At 52.3% G+C, this 18,734-nt stretch overlaps 1 protein-coding gene across 1 annotated transcript in view; it reads left to right on the plus strand.

The window, feature by feature from the left end:
- The first annotated feature begins 2,752 nt into the window (after positions 1–2,752).
- Positions 2,753–18,734, plus strand: part of SHC3 (SHC adaptor protein 3) — an 89,644-nt gene continuing 73,662 nt past the window's right edge. Inside the window, exon 1 of the mRNA XM_045083026.1 lies at positions 2,753–4,062. Coding sequence (XP_044938961.1) covers positions 3,607–4,062 — 456 coding nt within the window. The 5' untranslated portion in view covers positions 2,753–3,606. The remainder of the gene's footprint in view (positions 4,063–18,734) is intronic.

Consider the following 18,734-nt stretch of genomic DNA (forward strand, 5'->3'; position numbering starts at 1 on the left):
CCACCCTCTCAACCACCCAGAGCACCCTGTGTTACTGTTCAAGGTGTCCACATACAATACAAACCTGCCCACACCATGCAGCCTCCAATCCCACATCATGAGGGAGACACGGGTTATAGCCACACCCTCCACGTCCAGCTGTCTCAGCAGCCTGGCCTCCCAACATTGCCCCCATCTGACCATCTATGTAGGTTCTGGAAATGCTGAACTGTGCAGGCCTTGGGCTGTTCCCCAGACAGCCCCTCTTCCGGAGGTGTCTCTTTGCCCCCATGTACCTGGAAGATCTCAGAAATCCCTCACCCCTGCTGAGGTCCCCCCCTGACATCCTGTGGCCAAGGTCAGCAGGCTCCATTGCGCAAGGTTCGTATCCCATACATTTAAGTTGTTGCATAGTGTACCGGGTTATTGTGATAATGTCAGATTTTCTGCCTCTCCAGGTAGAATGAAATCTCGGGAACAAAGCCACCGTCCTCAGGGCCCAGCTCATGAGCCAACTTCAGGCAGGTAGAGGCAGCCTCTAGACGCAGGAAAGGCGAGGAGAGGGGTTCTCCCCTAGAAACTCCAGAAGGAACTCACTGCCGTCCACCCTGGACTCTACCCCGGGTGACCCATGCTGGATTTCTGCCTGCAGCACTGGCAGATAAAACACCATTTTAAACCACTGATCTTGGGATTATGACAGCAATAGAAAAACAATACACCTTTAAGTGAATAGATTTTAAAAAGGGAAACCACAGTATTCTGGAAACCACAATATTCTGGAAGAGCTACTGTCGATGACCTCAGGCATGCTTGAGGCTGGAGGCTGATGTTATGGTGGTTTCCTTCGTTTGCTTTGCTTCTGTGCTGCCAAACAACGAACAACATCGATTTCTACACCATGATAGCCTGAGAGTAGGCAGGACCAGCCTGGGTGAGGGCGCCGGGCATGGCCTGGCAGGTAGAGTATGGGTTTCCTGCTCGGCTTACAGTTTCTGTCATCATGCTCCCCCCACCCCCGCCCCCATCGTCTTCCCGGAAAGTGAGGTTTTACCGTTCTACTGCATCCCTGGAATATTAACTAGCCTCTTTGATTACAGATCTTCTCATATGCAGTACATTTCTATTACTGTGATATTTTTTAAAATGGCCAATTTCTCTCCACTTGGCTCGTCATAATAAAAGGAATAAAAAAAAAAAATCTCCTGTTGGCTAAAGGGTTAACCATGGAGATTTGGATTTTTTTCCCCCTTCTTTGGAGACTCAGAACGTGCACGCGTGTTGGATGAGCCTTTCACAAACAGAATGGAGGGCGAGATGCCTAGGGTTTGAATGTGCGTTTCCTGTACATTCATGATAAATGCTGAACCGGAGCACATTCATGGTTGTTTCTTGCTTGTAAATGAACTGCTGAATGGAAGTTTTGGGGCACAGCTCACCTCCAGCAGAGGCCGTCCTGTTCACACTGGGAGCTGAACAACGGTTCTTGAATTTTCGTGAAAAACTAGTTTTCCTGCTGTCCATGACAGTCCTGCCTTCCTCCATGCATTTTGTAATCAGGCTGGCTTTTTTTTTTTTTTTTTTTTTTTTTCCCACACTGCCGTTGGAATAAAGATCCCGCCTTTGATTGAAATGGAATCTTCCACTATTGAGCAAGCCTTCTTCAATGAGTCATCAGGGCGGCTGCTCATTGGCTGAGGCCGCTGGAGCCAGGGGATTGCCTGGCACCGGCTCGCAGGGCCCGGCTTCATTCACAGAATCGCTGGCTCGCTGCTAGCCCTTCCATTCACACAAACAGCCTCTCATTCACATTTTGCTGTTTTTGTCTGCTTCTAATGAAGAGCGGGGTTTGGGAAGGATAGGGCGTTTTTGCTTCAGATCTGGGGGGAGTTCCGCTCACCATCACCATCGTGGATGGGGTGTGCACTTGCTGTTGCTAAGCGAGCAAGGGGAAGGGCGAGGATGAGAGCCTGCGCCCGGGGAGGGGAGCCGCCGCGGCCCTGCGCTCCTGCATCCAGGCCGCTGGCCTCACCTGCCGGCCAGGAGACGCCCTCCGGGCACCGGGGCCATAAAGTTCTGCTGGGTTCGGTGCCTCCGGGGGCACACGCCTAGTCGTGGGTGGGAGAAGGCAGCGTGCCGGAGATAAATTTATTTGCTTACACAGAGTTGCGTGGCAATTTGCACAGGGTGGTTTCTCTGTGTCCGGTGGGTTATCTCCAAGCACGGCGGAGACCGGCAGAGCCCCGGGTGCAAGGGCTCGGAGGGTTTGAGTCTCCGCCGACCTTCTGGGGGCCGCCAGCGCCCCGTTGTCCTCGCTGAGAGGAAGGAGGCCTTCGCCTCTCCCTCGAAGCGGAGCCTGACTCCCGACACGGATTTTCTGTGTAACCAGAGCAGCTGCATTTTTTTTCCTTCCTTCATGCAGGGTTGCAAGGCAGCAACAGAAGGGACATTGAAATGTATTTGTACGTCTGGTAGGCATTTTTCCAGACCTCGAGCACATTCAATTGGGATAAAGCTTCAAGCCCAGCCCCCTTTTTGGAATGGATGTCTGGAGCCAGCTACCATTCCTCAGAGAGGTCCTCTTCTTTTCTGGAAGCAGGTTTCAACCCAACCCTGACTGAGGAAGGCTGTTGTCCTTAGCAGGGGACACATCCTCACGGGCTCTGTGCAGACCTTCCTTTCTTTCTTTCTTTCTTTTTCTTTGCTTCTTCTTTTTTTTTTTTTTTTTTTTTTTTTTTTTTTTTTTTTTTTTTTTTTTTTTTGGAGGAGCTGCATTGCTACAAAGACACTTGTCATGGCTGCTCTGCTGACTTGAAAAAAGAAAAACCCAGGAAATTGGTTTTTGATGTTCACCTGGGAGTAAATATTCTTCTCTTTTCTGTTCTTTTTACTTTTTTGGCTATTTACCAATTGCTGGTGCTTTCCAAATCCGAATTCGTGAGGATCCGCTGAAGATCTTATTCTTAAAAAGGCTTCGTCACATTTTAACTCATGGCTGTCAGACACTCAGGGGCCCCCACGGAGGGCTGAGCGGGCGACAGGAAGCCTTAGCAGAGAAGAAGGGGTTTCAGAAAGTTCATCTGACCGTCCGAAGGGACCGCACTGACCTCTGGCACAGATGCTGAGGCGGGGGATGGGGAGGCGAGCCAGCAAAGGTCGGAAGGGAGTCTCGGGAAGGTAGAAAAGGCAGTTTGAGAATTGATTGGCTCTAGTGTGCAGTCAGTGGGTGTATGCATTTTTTCTTTCTTTTTCTTTCTTTCTTTCGTGTGTGTGTGTGTGTGTGTGTGTGTGTGCGCGCGCGTGTGTGCGCGTGTGTGCGCTACAGGAAGTGATTTGCAGTGCTCCCCGGGCCTTTGTTGAGAAGGGTCTCCTCTGGAGTGAGTCACGCTCTCGCTGTGCGCAGCCCGCGCCGCCGGGCGCTCCCCTTCCGAAGCGATGCCTGGAGCGGCGCGAGCGTGCCGCCCTCCGCAGCCGAGCGCGGGGCCGGGGCTGCGCGGCCGCGGCGGCGCGGGCCGCTAGCGGGGAGGCGGCGCCGCTGTCCCCCGCCGTCCCGGCCGCCGCGTCCCGCCGGGCCGCCGCGCTCGCCCCTGCAGCGCCCGGGCGGATGCGGCCAGCCCACGGAGGGGCATGCTTCCACGCACCAAGTACAACCGCTTCAGGAATGACTCGGTGACATCGGTCGACGACCTTCTGCACAACCTGTCGGTGAGCGGCGGCGGCAAGGTCTCGGCGGCGCGCGCGGCCCCGGCGGCGGCCTCCTACCTGGTGTCCGGAGACGCGCTGCGCCGGGCGCCCGACGATGGGCCGGGCAGCCTGGGCCACCTGCTCCACAAGGTGTCCCACCTGAAACTCTCCAGCTCGGGCCTCCGCGGGCGCTCGGCGGCCAGGGCGCGGGCGGGCGCGCGGCTCTCGGGCAGCTGCAGCGCGCCCAGCCTGGCCGCCCCGGACGGCAGCGCGGCCCCCGGCCCCGGCGCCCCGGCCATGCGCGCCGCCAGGAAGGGCCGGCCCGGCGACCAGCCGCCGCCGCGCGCCCCGCACGCCAGCGACCAGGTGCTGGGGGCCGGAGTCACCTACGTCGTCAAGGTGGGTGCGGGCGCGGGCCGCAGGGTGGGTGGCCGCGGAGGCTGGGAGGCGAGCGCTCCTTCTTGGCCTGCTCGCGGGGCCGCGGGGCCGCGGGGCCGGGGTTCTGCCAACGCGCCCGCTGCGCACGGCGGAGAGAAGCTGTGCCGTGGGTGACCTCACTCTGGCCTGCTTTCTCCTTGGCTCCACTTCCCTGGCCACTGGCTGTGCCATGTGTCCGGCCATTGGCCCTCTGGGCAGGGGCCCCTGTCCCGGGGAAGTGGGCATCAGGCCCATACAGTGAACACACTTGGAAGGACCTCATAGCCCTGTCCTGAGAAACGCAGTGGGTGTCACTACTTTTGCTGTGTCTGCCCCAGGAGGCAGGGTGGGTGGTTCGGATCCCGCAGCTCCTAGCAGTGCAGGCCAAAGGCTGCCTTGCTTTATGTAAGTGGGTAGTGCTTTCCTACCCAGCAACGTTTTCTCTGGTGTGTCTGCCATTCCTTCCATACCTAAGGGGTTTGGGTTCACAGCAGCAGAAGAGAATTTGGGACTGTTTTCCCCTGGGGCTGTAGCCTTCCCTTTAAATAGGCTAAAAGCATGGGGACTGGAGCTGCTGGCTGGAAAGGGGGTTTTTCCTCCAACACAAAGAATTATACAATCATGCCCAATGTGGTCCATAAAATTCCTCCCTTGTACAAATATTTTGGGATGCTTAAAGAGCCAGCAGCCAGCCCCCGTCCTCGGGCCTGCTTCTCAGTCATGTCTTCCTGCCTCATGGGTAGTCGTGAGCTGTCCCTGTGCCCTGTGGCCAGGCAGACATCTGCCAGACCGAGGCAAGGGCCGGGAGTCTCTTCTTTGTCAGGTCACTCCAAGGCACGGCTATGCGTTTAAAAAGCGGCGAGACCCACACACTGTCCACGGTGTGTCGTCAAGCGCGCGGAGAAGCCTGCCAGGGTGTCTAGCCTCCCCACACATCAGCCATGGACTCTGTTCAGACATTCAGCAGACCCAGCCTCGGGTGAAATGTTGCATCTTGGCCGTTTGGAGCCCAAATTATTAGAGGAAGAGGTTAGCCGTGGGTTATCTTTAACTGCCTGAATAGACCTGACAAAGGAATGTGGGCCCCGGTGCAGGAACGGGGCTTGCCACCCGTTTGAGGCTGCTTTCTGAGTCTTCTGAAATGGACCGATTTGCTTTACAGAAGGGATGGAGATCGGCATGAAACATGCATGCCTGCGTGAGTTTATGATAAAAGAAAGTGAATATTCTCCTTGTGGTCCTTCTTTAAATTATATAACCAGGAGCCAAAATAAAAACGAAAAAAAATCAAGCAAAAAATCCCGAGAACGTTGAGGCGAAACCATGGTGGAGTAGATGACTTCCAGTGGGCCAGCAGGACTCCCGTCTGAAACAAACAAACAAAAGAAACACGAAAAAGCACCAGAAAAATAGCCTACCTTTAAAATAGACAGACCTTGGCAAAGCTCTCTCTCTATGCCTGTCATGTTGAACATAGGAGGTAGTTTTCAAAAAGGAGAGAGAATTCTTAAACTTATGCCTTTAAAGTTTTCCTTTAAAAAAATAAAATCATTCCCTTGGCTTAGGGCTTTGCTGTTGCTTTTTGAGGAGCGACTCGTTCCAAAGGTCAGTTGTGGTTGGCTTTGGAGCCGAGCGAGCGCGTCGGGGCTGCGAGGCCAACCTGCTGGTGTGAGGTTGTGAACCCGGCGACAGCAGAGCTCCCGTGGGCTGAAGCTGGTTGGCCTGAGCCTCTGCGTTTAGGGGGTGGGGGGAAATCACACGATCGTGCCCCCAGTAAATGGTGGCAGTGCCCGGGGGCACCTAGCGTGCCTGCTTAGTGCTCAGTGCCGTGAACCGTGGTCACGGGGACATCAGGTCAGACTTCCCCAGAGAACTTTGGAAGCACACAGCATGGGGGTTGGACTCTAAGGACAATGTCCCGTGCACACACTTGATTCCCATGATCCCACGGCGCTCTGCTGGGGCGCATTTCTGTGTTGCCTGTGTTGAGTAGAACATCATGGGCTTACTCTCTGGAAAAATCACAAAAGGGGGAAAAAACCTCTTAACTCGGTATTGCTTGCCGATCTTCAAAGAATTTTATCAGTATCTTGGCTTTTTTCTCACCGGCAGAGAGAAAGAGGCAATGTTTATTACATGCCTGCCCCGCAGCCGTCAGTCTGAAGGCTGAGGGTTTGGGGAAGAACTCATGATTGTCTTGGATTTAAATTTATTTCTAAATTAAGGACCCCCCCCATGTTATCCTATTTTTTTGGAAAACCCATATGCTGTGTAATTATAGGATTTCCCCCTCGTAGACATACCTGCTATGGCACTCCGAGGATGCCGTCTGCACGATTTTTATTGAAAAATATTTCCACTCCATCTGCTTAGACGGGAGTGGAAACTGTGAGGGAGTCTGGGGGTGGGGCTGCTGACCTAGGAAACATCAGTGTTCCAACAGCAGGTTGTCATCTTCATTAATGAAGGGTATGAAGTTCATAGACCAGACGCTCCCGAGCAGCAGAATTCTGAGCTCAGGGGCTCTCACTCGTCCCCAGCGAGTCTGCCGCTGACACGTCCCCAGGACCCTGGGCTCCCCCATATGCAGACTCCAGGGCTGGATGGGCGTCAGGAGGCCTCGCTGGCAGGACTTTTGTACCCTCCTAGCGTTGTGTGGTGCAGGCTCCCATCTCACAGAGCCCAAGACTGAATCTCGTGGACGTAGAAGGGTAGTGAAGTGAAAGTTTATGAAGTGAAGGTGAGAACCAGAAGGAAAGAAAAAAGCTCTCTCGAGTGAGGAATGCGTGGCCACTGTGGGCTTTTAGGGCTGGTCTTTCATAGCAAATTGACCAGGGAACTTAAGTCTTCTTGAGGTCACCACTGGTAACACCCGTGACCGGTCTCTTTTGGTTACTTTCAGTGGTCAGCTTGTAGCTATCATGAAAACGTCTTGTCTATGACATTTAAGACCAACAAGGGGGTCTCCTTATGTTCCCTTATCTCTGGCATTTCTCCACATCCGGGATTACTGGGAGCCTGGTCCCGTAGCCCCCTACCCATCTCTCCCTACCCAGGTCTGCCTGTCCTTTACGCACTAGGTGTGCTTGACCATTGGTTTTCACTTTTGGTAAAACAGCCGCAAAAAAACCCGATGAATATTCTCAGGACAATTCCATCTCGAAACCACATCTGGACATGGAAGTGGATAGAAATTGTGTTGATTACACTCTGCCCACCTTAACGTCCTTGGCCTCAGAGTCCAAGCCAACCACCGTTGGGCGTCCATGGTGGCTGCTGCTGGTCTTTGACAGGTTCTGAGGGTGATGTTGGGGTGCTCCGTGCACAGGCCTGCAGAGTGAACCGCTTTGGAAGGAGAGGCAGGCATGGGCAGGCCACTAGCCAAGGTAGGAGAGCCATTTGAAGGCTGGCATGGCCTTGAGGTTCCACTCTGACCCGCCTGGTGGGCGGCAGTAACTGTGGGGCTGCCTGGGGGCACACTGCTCGCCCAGGGTCGCCAGGAGAAGGGCTCCTTTTTAGAGCACATTATGCCACATGCTCGAAGTAGGCAAGGAGGTGACCGCATTCAGGGCCGACTCCAGTGCCCAAGAATTGGGAGCTGAGTGAGGAGCGGTGAGCTGGGGTTCTCACTGGTCGCTCTCAACACAGACAGGAACGGTGACCCGCTGCCAAATACCGTGGTGGTCCCTTTGCACGTCTGCAGGCTGCCGTCTGCTCTCACCGCGGTCTCTGTTAGGGGCTCTTTGAAGGACACTCTAACAAGCAGAGCTGCAGACTTTCCTCCTGATACTGTGGGCTATTTTTCTTCTGGAATGAAGCCTTGTTTTTACAACAACTCCTTTAAGGATTATTTTGTTTCTCCCATTTGTGAATCTGATGATATTTGGGGTGGTATAAATTATTCATTTTATTTATAAATGTTCTATTGCTCTTTATAGATGGCCTTCATAAACGGCACTTACTCTAAAAATTATTCTAAATTGGTATTTTTTCCACTTGCCTCAGTGTCATTAAAAATACCTTAAATAGGGGTGCCAGGGTGGCTCAGTCGTTAAGCCTCTGCCTTCGGCTCAGGTCATGATCCTGGGGTCCTGGGATGGAGTCCCACGTCGGGCTTCCTGCTCAGCGGGAAGCCTGCTTCTCCCTCTCCCACTCCCCCTGCTTGTGTTCTCTCTCACTGTCTCTCTGTCAAATAAATAAATAAATAACAATCATTTAAAAGAGTACTTTAAATGTTCCGTGTTTTAGTGTTGCATTCCTGTGAAGCCATAAGCAAAGGTCATCGCAAACTTGTTTCAAGTATAGCCATGAGACATCATCACGGTGGGAGATGTTATCATGGTGGGATTGATTGAATTCTGTTTTCGTTCTAGATGAACAAAATTGTTCCTTGATGTGGAGTAAGAATTTTTTTTTTTTAATCTCGTAATATGGGTGGCTTACATGTAAATATTATCTAAATTGCTTGAAAAAGTTTAAGAAATTCTTTTGAGATTAATAGACAAAATTATTAGTTTGATCTGGAAAGTGTATCATCTCTATTTTTATGTGACACAATATAGCAAGTGTGTTAAATGGGTGTGCCCTATACAGCACACTCACACTGCACACATACCACACACAGAGACACACACGTGTGCATACACACACATGCACACAAACATACACACACACACTCCACAGGTAGACAACTTGTGATAACTTTAGACAGGGATGATTTTCTTTCTTGTTAGAAAATACTAAATGTCATATTTCCAGAAATACCTGATTATCTCATTCATTTTTTCATATTCGTGTTAAGATAAAATTATTCTGGGGAAGATAAGCTACTGATCATACTTCAATCCTGAAAAGTATAAGCTTATCTTTGATTGTGTCTTACTGGTGAGGAATGCACAATACGTGTTTTTTGTTGTTGTTGTTGTTTTTTAATTTATTTATTTGATAGAGATCACAAGCAGGCAGAGAGGCAGGCAGAGAGAGAGAGAGGAGGAAGCAGGCTCCCCACTGAGCAGAGAGCCCCATGCGGGGCTCGATCCCAGGACCCCGAGATCATGACCCGAGCCGAAGGCAGAGGCTTTAACCCACTGAGCCACCAGGCGCCCCTCAATACGTGTTTTTTAAACAAAGTCCTGGTAGCGGAGAATGTAGGCAGTGAACGTGCAAACCCAGGGGAGAGGTGGGCTTTCCAGCCAATAGGCTCGCCCCGAAGCATGTGCAAAGCCCTTAGCCCCTCACGTGGATGCAGTGCCTCAGCACCACAGGGTGGCACGGCTCTGGAGGTGGCGGGTGTCACGGCAGGTATCATGGCAGGTGTCACAGCAGGTGGGTAGTCGGGTGTCACAGCGGGTGTCACAGCAGGTATCACGGAAGGGGGCAGCCAGGTGTCAGGGCGGGTGTCACAGCAGGACAGCTCCTGCTTCCCGAGCTCCCTGAGCTGGCAGAGAGGGGCCTGCTCTGTGGTGTTCAGACCGTGCTGCTGGGGGGGGGGCCGGAGTGCACAGCGCTGCTACCTGGGATGTTTCGTGGGTTCAGAGGACGTGCGGTGAGGACCCAGCATGTTAAAGGGAAATCGTCAAGGACCCATGAAATCACATAGAATTACTTAATTCAGAAGTGAGATGGTTTCAGATGATGTGGAAAGCCATGGCCAGGTGGGCATGTTTCCGGAGCAAAGAACAAAGAGAAATTTGACTTTTAGCATAGAAGATACACAGTATGGGGTGGATATGGCGTGTCTTCACGGCGGGGCACTGAGCGCAGGGGCGGTCTCTGGGTGGGTGGGCCTCACACAGGGACCGATCTTTAGTTGAGGTCAAAACCCCACAAACTGTGCTGTGGCTGTGTGGCTTCACCTGCCACCAATGTCCCCAGGCTGCACCTCCCAGCACCGTGATGGGTGGAACTCACATTAAGAAATATTTTCTGTAACCTAGTTTTCTGTAATCCTAGTTTTCAAAACTGAAATAGTTGTTGAATTTTACCAAGGTTTTTTTCAGCATTTAGTGAAATAAATAGGTATTTTTCACCCTTTGCTGTTAATGTGGCGAATCACTTATCTCTGTAACATACGTGTCTCGGCCTCTCTGCTGCTGGGCTGTGCAGACAGAAGTCCGTCCTGCTGCTTGGCAAGAGACACAGACGTTCATGGTCTGGCCCTCTCTCTTGTCCCCTGAGCCCCAACACTGGGGCCACAGGAAACAGCTGGACCCCCCAGAGCAGATGCACCTCTGGCCTTCGCTCACATTCTCCCCATCTGGGCCTTCATTCGAATCCAGCTCTGTGAGCTGGGGATCTCCCCGTGGGGGTCCCGGGCTCTGTGTGTTGGCCTCCGTGTTGTTTATCTCCGTCCCTGGCAGGTGCCGACACTGGGACCCTTGAGAAGCCGACAGGAATCAAACGGTCCCTGCCCTCCAGGGCGGACGTCACTCCTTAAGTGGGTTCCATGTTCCATGAGGCCAGGAGCTATGGGGAAGGTGGTCCGTCAGCTCTTCCCAAGACGCACCTGGGGACAGAGCCTCAGGTAGGCAGACAGTGGCAGAGACAGAGGGAGAGAGGCAGCCGAGGGCCAGAGGGGAACTGGACAGAGCTGAGGGGACTGGTCAGGGGCTGACCTGGGGCCTGTTTACATGCACGTGGCTATTAAGAATGTAACTCCAAAGAGGCACATTTTGAACTCTTTTCTATTCAAAAAAATGGCTCGATAATTACTCTTTCTGTGAACAGGCATGTCTGCGTGGCCCAGCCAGGGTCCTTCCAGGCTGTCCCGTAGATGGCAAGCACAATTAGCAGGCCCACGAGTTCTCTTTGAAGCTAATTATGGGAAGCTTTCGTTGAGAGGATCAGCCTTAATGAGAGCCGTGAGTGGTCATTATGAAGTCAAATATTGTAGAGCCAGATTTCACCAGGACGTTTCCGCACAGAAAGCTAACCTCCTGAACCCTTCCTGGTGCCCCTTCCTCCAAAGAAAGCACCAGGTTTATGAAAAAGACGGGTGCGGGGGCGGGGGGCAGTGGATGCAGGAACTGTTTCGAGGGTGCCGTTAATGCCCTGTGAAGGCATTGCCGGATGTCAAGGAGGTTCAGGACTATTTTCCCAAAGGAGTGCACGATCCCACTGAGCGGGAGACGATGCTCCACTGGAAACAGAGACGGGTTCGTGCCAGCAAGCTGCTGTCGCCGGGGAGGGCGGAGCAAGCCTGGAGCGGGCAGGAAGGCTTCCCGCAGGGGTGGGGGCCTGACCTGGGAGACTGGCGGGGCTGGGCGGTTCGGGGCTGATGGATGCTCCAGGAGGGGGAGGCAGAACAGGAAACCCACTGGAGGTGGGAGCAGGCCTGGCGTTTGCTCAGGAACGGGGTCCGCTGGGGTGGCCCAGGTCAGAAGGAAGTGAGACATCAGCGCCATGTGTTGGGGCTCGGGCTGCCGTGCCTTGGAGCCGGGAAGCTCCCCATCTACTGGAGAGGCCCTTGCGCTGCTGGCCCTTGGCCGGTTGCTGGCGTTTGCTGGGGGATCTCCATCCACATCGGGCAGGGACCCCGAGGGTATGCGCCCCTTCCTCCATTTCTCTAACATTTCTTCCTCCGCGGACCTCACTGTTTCTTGGCTTCCCTGATCTGCTCACATCCCAGCTGTAGATTTCATGTCAGACTCCGCCCATAGAAGGAACCTGCTGGGACCGCTGTTCAAGCTATTTTTAGAGCTTTGCCCTGTCCTGAGGATAATCTGGGCCTTGGGTCATACGGTGACACAATGGAGAGTGAGTTCGTCTTTGCCTGAGATCCAAAAAAGGGGGGGTAGGGTTTTCCTTACGGCTGGTTCCTTGTGATCTCCAAGCAGCATTATTCGTGATTTTCAGAGTCACTCGTCCTTTTATTGAAAGGCTCAGGGCTCCTTCTCTCTGCCTCCTACCCTCTCTGTGCACTGCCCGCCGCAGGCCGCTGGTCGGACTCCGCTGGGCCTCAAGCCATAGCCTCTGCCATCAGGGCTCAGAACTGCAAGGGAGAAGGCCAGTGCGGTGGTCCCTGGGGATGAGGCCAGCTGTCCCGCAAAGTGAATGTCCCGTCACTTTGCGGGACAGCTGGGGTGGGCAGTGAGCTCTGATGCGTCCGTACCCTATGGCCACGTGCAGCCATTGAAGACAGACGGGAGCGTCCTGCCGTGGTTGACTAGAAGGGGTCTTCATGAGGGGTAGTCCGGCGAGCGGAGAGCACGAGCCATGATGTGTGTCACCCCCGCCCATTTTCGAGACAGGGACTAGCACAGTGCCGGTGGGAGCCTCCAACAGCCCGTCCGGAGCCGCTGCTGGGCTCTGCGCCGAGAGTCAGCAGGGGATACAGGACCGAGAGACGCTCAAACGCGGGAGCCAGAGGCCACGCAGAGAGTGCTCGGTGAAGCCCGCCAGAGGAAGCGTGTTATCGGGTGTCCATGCTGCCGCCGCCGAGACAGACCATAGCTGGAGCCGGAGAATGACCCTGAGCAAAATGACCGAGATCCGGCATGGATTCAAATGAGAAATTCATGAAGGAAGACAACGGGAAAATCTCCAAACACTTGGAAATTAGGCATCATGCCTATAAATAACAGAGGACAAAGGAGACATTTCAAAGGAAATTTAAAAATACCCAGAACTGAATGAACAGGAAGGCACCGCAGATCGGAGGGCGCGGGGTGCGCGGAAACGGAGCGGGCAGCGACGCACACGCTACCAGATGCTCGCACGGGAGAGGAGAACATTTCTCCCGTCAACAACCCAAGCGTGTTTCTTAAGACGCCAAAAAAGAAGAAAGTACACGGCAAGAACGCAGCAGGAAGGGAATCACGAAGGTAAAGGCAGAAATCAATGAAATGAAGAACAGAAAATCAATCGGAAGAAATGGATGAGATGGATGAACCCGGCGAGGCGGACAGCGATGAGGAGACGGAGATCGGCGTGGCGGGAACGGGATGGGGGCTGCCTCGCAGGTCCCGCCGCGGCTCCCGGCCAGCCCCAGGGCTCTCCAGCGCAGGCACAGCCCGTGGCTGCTTCCTCGGGGCGAGGAGCGTCCAGCTGGCTCCGTGCAAAGGGCCTGTGGTGCAACATGTGTTCCCGTCCAACGGAGGCCCAGGACTGGGGCCCAGGCCAGCTTGTTTTGGGGAGAAGGAGGAGTGAGGAAAAGGGGTGCTCAAAGGGACAGATGGCACTTTCTCAGACCGAGCAGCTAGTTCGGTGTCCCGATGGGGACGCCAGTGGTACACGGGGGTGAACGGGGACACACCTGGATGGAGAGGGCCAGTCTGCCCTGCGTCCTTTGCACACCCGCTGTGAGGCAGCTCCCGCGGCAGCCCGGGTGTGTGCTGCGGGAATACTGCTCCCCGCGCCTCCTCGGACTTTGAAGACCGGATGCGGCCTCTCGCACTGCGGTGATTTTCAGATGAAGCGGAGCACAGTGGTCTCCTTTTCACCGAGCCCTGGTCGCCCTTCCTCCCCTGACTCAGCGTCCTTGCCGTGTGTGAGACGGATGACACACGCCACCAGCCAGCACTCACAAAGGCTTCCTGGCTCCTTTGATGAGAGCCTGGATGGCACTTGTGTTCGTATCATTTTCTCCGTGAGATGAGAGATTGGAAGAGAAGGAAGCTTGGAGGCAGGGTTGGCTGAACCCAAGTGGCCAGCTTCCTCCCTCTCTAGGCGGAACCCTCACGAAGAAGACGGGCAAGCTGAAGGCCGGTCGTCCCCTGGTTCCGTGGCCAGCCCACGTGTCCACTCTGGCTGTCCTGCGGCACCGGCCCATAGGGCCCTGTGCCCGCCACGCGAGCATGTGTCTGGTCCGGGGTGCCCCTGGCCATTGGGTGGGAGGATGGCTTCGCCTGACTCTTCGCTTACTCCTTCCCCAGGGCGCCTCTGAGCCTCTGGTCCCTCATGTGACATGGGGCAGGGCACAGCCCCGAGGGCGGAGGGACAGCTGGCAGCATGTGTGGCCAGTGGCACAGGAATGCTGGCTGTCTGGCCCCCGTAGCCCTCGTCCTCGAGTCCAGGCCTCAGCTCACCAGTGCTCCGGGGGTCAGGGCCGACCTCTGCCTTCTTGCATGAGCGAGGTCGGTGACTCCTTCATTGGAGAGAGAGTTCTGTCCTGTCATGCGACCGGTCAGCCTGCCTCCTGACGCCGGGGAACCTGCTCCACGGGCAGGTGTGGAGATACAGCTGGGGGGACGGCAGAGGGCACCGGTGGTCTTTCTGGCCCCTGCCTCGGGCTCTCAGCTTCACAGCCTTTGCAGATGGTCCTTGGGCCACAGCAGCAGCCGGCATGGGCTTCTCTTGGAGGGGAGTGAATGACTGGTAGTAACCCGCAGCTGCCGGGCAGCCTTTGGGAGGAAGCAGCCTGCATGGTGGCCCCAGACACGGTCGGGGTGGGCGGGTCTGTGCGGCCACAGCCAGAGCCTTGGGGTCCAAGCTGACCAGCGTTGGTAGAGAGCTTGTCAGCCACCCTAGAAGCCAGCGAGCAGAGCTGAGCTGTCACAGGGCTCTGAGCAGCATCTATCATCATGCCAAGTTGTTCTGCAGAGTAGATGAGAAACGATTTTTATTTTTTGATGCTGTTAGTATTTTCCAAAGTTTTGTAGAATGAACGCACATTATTTATCAGAAAAAGATGAGCATTATTTTTGTAAAATAACTTCAACGGCTCTCTTAAAAGCAATGATCTTTTTTTTTTCTTTCAATTTTTTTTGGTCCATGTGTAGTAAACCATGCAACCTTAAATGTTCAGCTCGGTGAGCACATAAACACATATGTGACACCCATGCAGACACCTGACTATTCCCAGGCCCCGCTGGGCTGCCTCATTTCCCTGCCAGTCAACGGTGGGGGCCGGTATCCTGCCTTCTGCTACCATTGATTAGTTTATGTCCCTGACCTGTTAAATGAAAAAAATACTTAACAATAATGGTCAAATTGGGGCTGTTAGGTAGGGTCATTCCTTTAGTGTGAATAGTAACTTTTTAGCAAATTGACGGTTACTTTTGAGGAAATTTTCTAAGTATATACCTTTAATGAGCTATAACCCTATGTAAAGTAGATTGGGAAAATTAGTAAAATCTAGAGTTAGCCTCTTCTCAAATATATATAAATAGTCAAACAAATAAGTGTCCCAAAATTGAGTCACTCTGGAACCTCGATTATTCAATAGCGATGGTGGACAGAATTTCCCTTGAATCTGAAGTTGCCACGCTCTCTGTCAGTTGATGACATTTGAACTCTGATTGGGTAGACGGTAGTGCCTGCACGTGCCCAGACGCACTGGCCCCACTGGGGATTTGGAAGAGGTGAAGTTCACAGTTCGCCCCGGCCTTGGGTCCTCACAGGTTGCTGAGTGAGGCGTCACCATGTCATGGATGGGACCCGGGCAGAGGTCAACACTGATTTGATACCCCATGGCCTCGACCCTGATTCCACGATGGACTCTGAAACTATTCAAGGCACTAGGGATCGGCCTCATGAGTAGCAAAATCCCAGCAGGGGAATCGTTCTGACTGCCAATCCAGACATCTGTGCACAGCTGGATGCCCATGGATGCTTCTGGTTACCCGTACTTAGCTTTCTTTTATGGGAGCGACACATGCTAATTGTTGAAAATAGAGAAAAGCAAAAGAAGAAATTAAAACCAACTGTAATCCCAGTCTTCCATGATGACTTCTACTAAAATTCCCATGACTTTTCCCTGTCCTTTATTTTCATTTATGCAATAAATGATTTTCCAAATCAGTGATTTTCCAAATCGTTAAATCTTATTGGAAGGCATGGCTTTTAATAGTTGCATGACATTCTGTCCCATTGATTTTTACAACTTACTTAGACATTGTCCTAGTTTTGAGTATTTACGTTGTTCCTACTTATCGTTATAAAAATGGAGTATTTAATCATTCATTCATTTAGTCAACAGACTGCACTGAGTTTATATTATATGTCAGGCCCCGCAGAGGTCCTGAGGCACATTTGGGAATAAAAAAAGAGATGTCGTCTCTGTTGTCCTACAGCTTATGTTCTGGTGAAGAAGTCAGAGACGAAACAAACTAATCAAATAGAGACTTAACGAAGCCACAAATCAGGTAATTTATAAAATGCATCAATGCCCCAAATGTACAAAACCTACTTGATGAAGAAGAACAAAGTTAGAGAACTCATATTTTCTGATTTAAAGAAATATGTTACTGGCCTAAGTATAGACACCTAGATCAATGAGACAGAACTGAGAGACCAGAAGTTAGCTCATACATTTTTGTTCAGTTGATGTTTGACAAGCATACCAAGGCCACGCAACAGAGAACCGTCTTTTTAGTAGATGTGGTGTGTGGGACAACTAGATGTGTACATGGAAAAGAATGAAGTTGGAAACTTTCTCACATCATATAAAAAAGTGATTTCTAGGGGCGCCTGGGTGGCTCAGTGGGTTAAGCCGTTGCCTTCAGCTCAGGTCATGATCTCAGGGTCCTGGGATCGAGTCCCACATTGGGCTCTCTGCTCAGCAGGGAGCCTGCTTCCCTTCCTCTCTCTCTCTGCCTGCCTCTCCATCTACTTGTGATTTCTCTCTGTCAAATAAATAAATAAAATCTTTAAAAAAAAAAAAAAGCGATTTCCAAATGGATCAAAGGCCTAATTGTAAGAGCTAAAACCTTAAAACTCATAGAAAACACACAAAGGTAAATATTTGTGACTTTCAATCAGGCAGTGGTTTCTTAAATATGACCCCAAAAGCACAGACAACAACAACAAAAATAGATACTTGAACTTCATCAAGATGAAAAACTTTTGTGCCTCCAAGGACACCACCAAGAAGGTAAAAAGGCAGCCTCAGAATGGGAGAAAATATTTGCAAGTCGTGTGTCTGATGAGGAACGGGCACCCAGATTACATAAAGAACTATTTCAACTCAACAATAAAAACAAAAATAACCCAATTGAAAAATAAGCAAAGGACTGGAATAGACATCTCTCTGCAAAAGACGTACAGATGGCCCACGAACATGTGAAAGATGCTCAGCGTCATCGGGGAATTGCAAATTGAAACCACTGCGACGTCCCACCTCACGCCCACTGGGTCAGCTAAAATAAAAATGACAGGCAATGATAGGGGCGTCGGTAATTGGCACTCCTCCACCGGTGACAGGGATATAGAACACTGCAGCTGCTCCTGAAAAGGGTAAACAGAGCTACCACATGACCCACGATTCCATTCGCGGGGGCGTGCCCGAGACAACTGAGAACATATGTTCACACTAAGACCCCTCTGTGGATGTCCCCGGCAGCCTCGCTTGTACTGCCCAACCTGGAAAGAACTCCGGTGTCCACCAGCTGGGACAGAGACACGGAATGTGGTCTGTCCATATAATGGATTAGTATTCAGCTATAAAAAGAAGTTAAATGCTGACACCTGCTACAGCACCTCGGACCTTGCAACATTGTGACGAGTGAGGAGGCCAGACCCAAAAAGGCAAGCACATACCATGTGATTCCGCTTACCATGTCCAGAACCACCAACTCCGCAGAGACAGGAAGTGGGTTGGGGGTTGCCAGGAGCTGGGGGTGGGGATGACTGCCAATGGGCCCTATCCAGCCTTCTTTTTAGGGTGATGATGGTGTTCCAGAATGAAATAGTCATTGTGGTTGGATCGTATTGTGAATCTCCTGAAAATGACAAGATTGAACAGTTCAAAAGGATGAATTCTGATGGCACGTGAATTATATATCAATAAAACATCATCACAAAAAAATGTAGACATGCTAAATAAAACAAGCCAGGGGTAAGCGATTTGGTGAGGATGTGAGGTCCCAATTCAAGTGGCAGTTGTCTGGATGCAGAGGGAGGAAGGTGGCCCACGTGACAGGGGCCCAGGGGGAAGGGTCCCTGTTCTGACTGTGCCCCTCATCGTTGCCCTGGATCAGATGAAAGAGAGGCGGCATTGAACTGTCAGTAAAATCTCATTTCTGAAGCGGTAAAGTTCATTGTAAAAATAATGATATTCAGATAAATAACAAAATGAGAATCAGTCACCCGCCACGGCATCCTGCCGAGTTGGCAAGGACAAAGGGGAAAGATGCCCTCATGCCCTGAGAGTGGACGTGCCCGTTGGTGCAAGTTTTAGGAAAAGCTGACTGGAGATGCTTCTCACAGAACCGTGCTGTGGATGAAGAGTCAGTGTTTGGACGACGGAGTCTAGGGCTTGTGTTGGTGACCCGAGGCGTAATCCTGCTGGTTTAAAACCCATTCCGTCGTGTGTATTTCTCACGGTCATCCCATCCGCAGAGGGAGAAACGGGGACTCAGAAACGTCCAGGGATTTGCTGAGGCGCACGCAGGTGGTCAGCCCTGAAGTGGGTCTGTAACCCAGGGCTGTGTGTGTCCGAAGTCCACTCTCGCCTGACCTTCCAGCAACAGGCACAGATACGTTCTTTGGGGCTTTGCCGTTTGCCAGACCAGCAACTGTCGTCTCATGCTTGGCCTGTAAAACACCAAATCCATGTTGAATTGTGTGATTATTTTATACTTGGCTTCCGAGGCCACATGCCAGTCAACGTTCAGATTTAGGATCACGTCGTAGAGTGTATATTCATCTTAAAATGATAAGGAATCGTTGGGAAACTTGAAGCATGTGATTCAAGTGGGAAAATGTCGACTTAACTG

Source organism: Mustela putorius, unplaced genomic scaffold (genome assembly GCF_011764305.1).
Source record: "Mustela putorius furo isolate JIRA1106 unplaced genomic scaffold, ASM1176430v1.1 tig00000680_pilon_pilon_pilon, whole genome shotgun sequence".
NCBI lineage: Eukaryota > Metazoa > Chordata > Mammalia > Carnivora > Mustelidae > Mustela > Mustela putorius.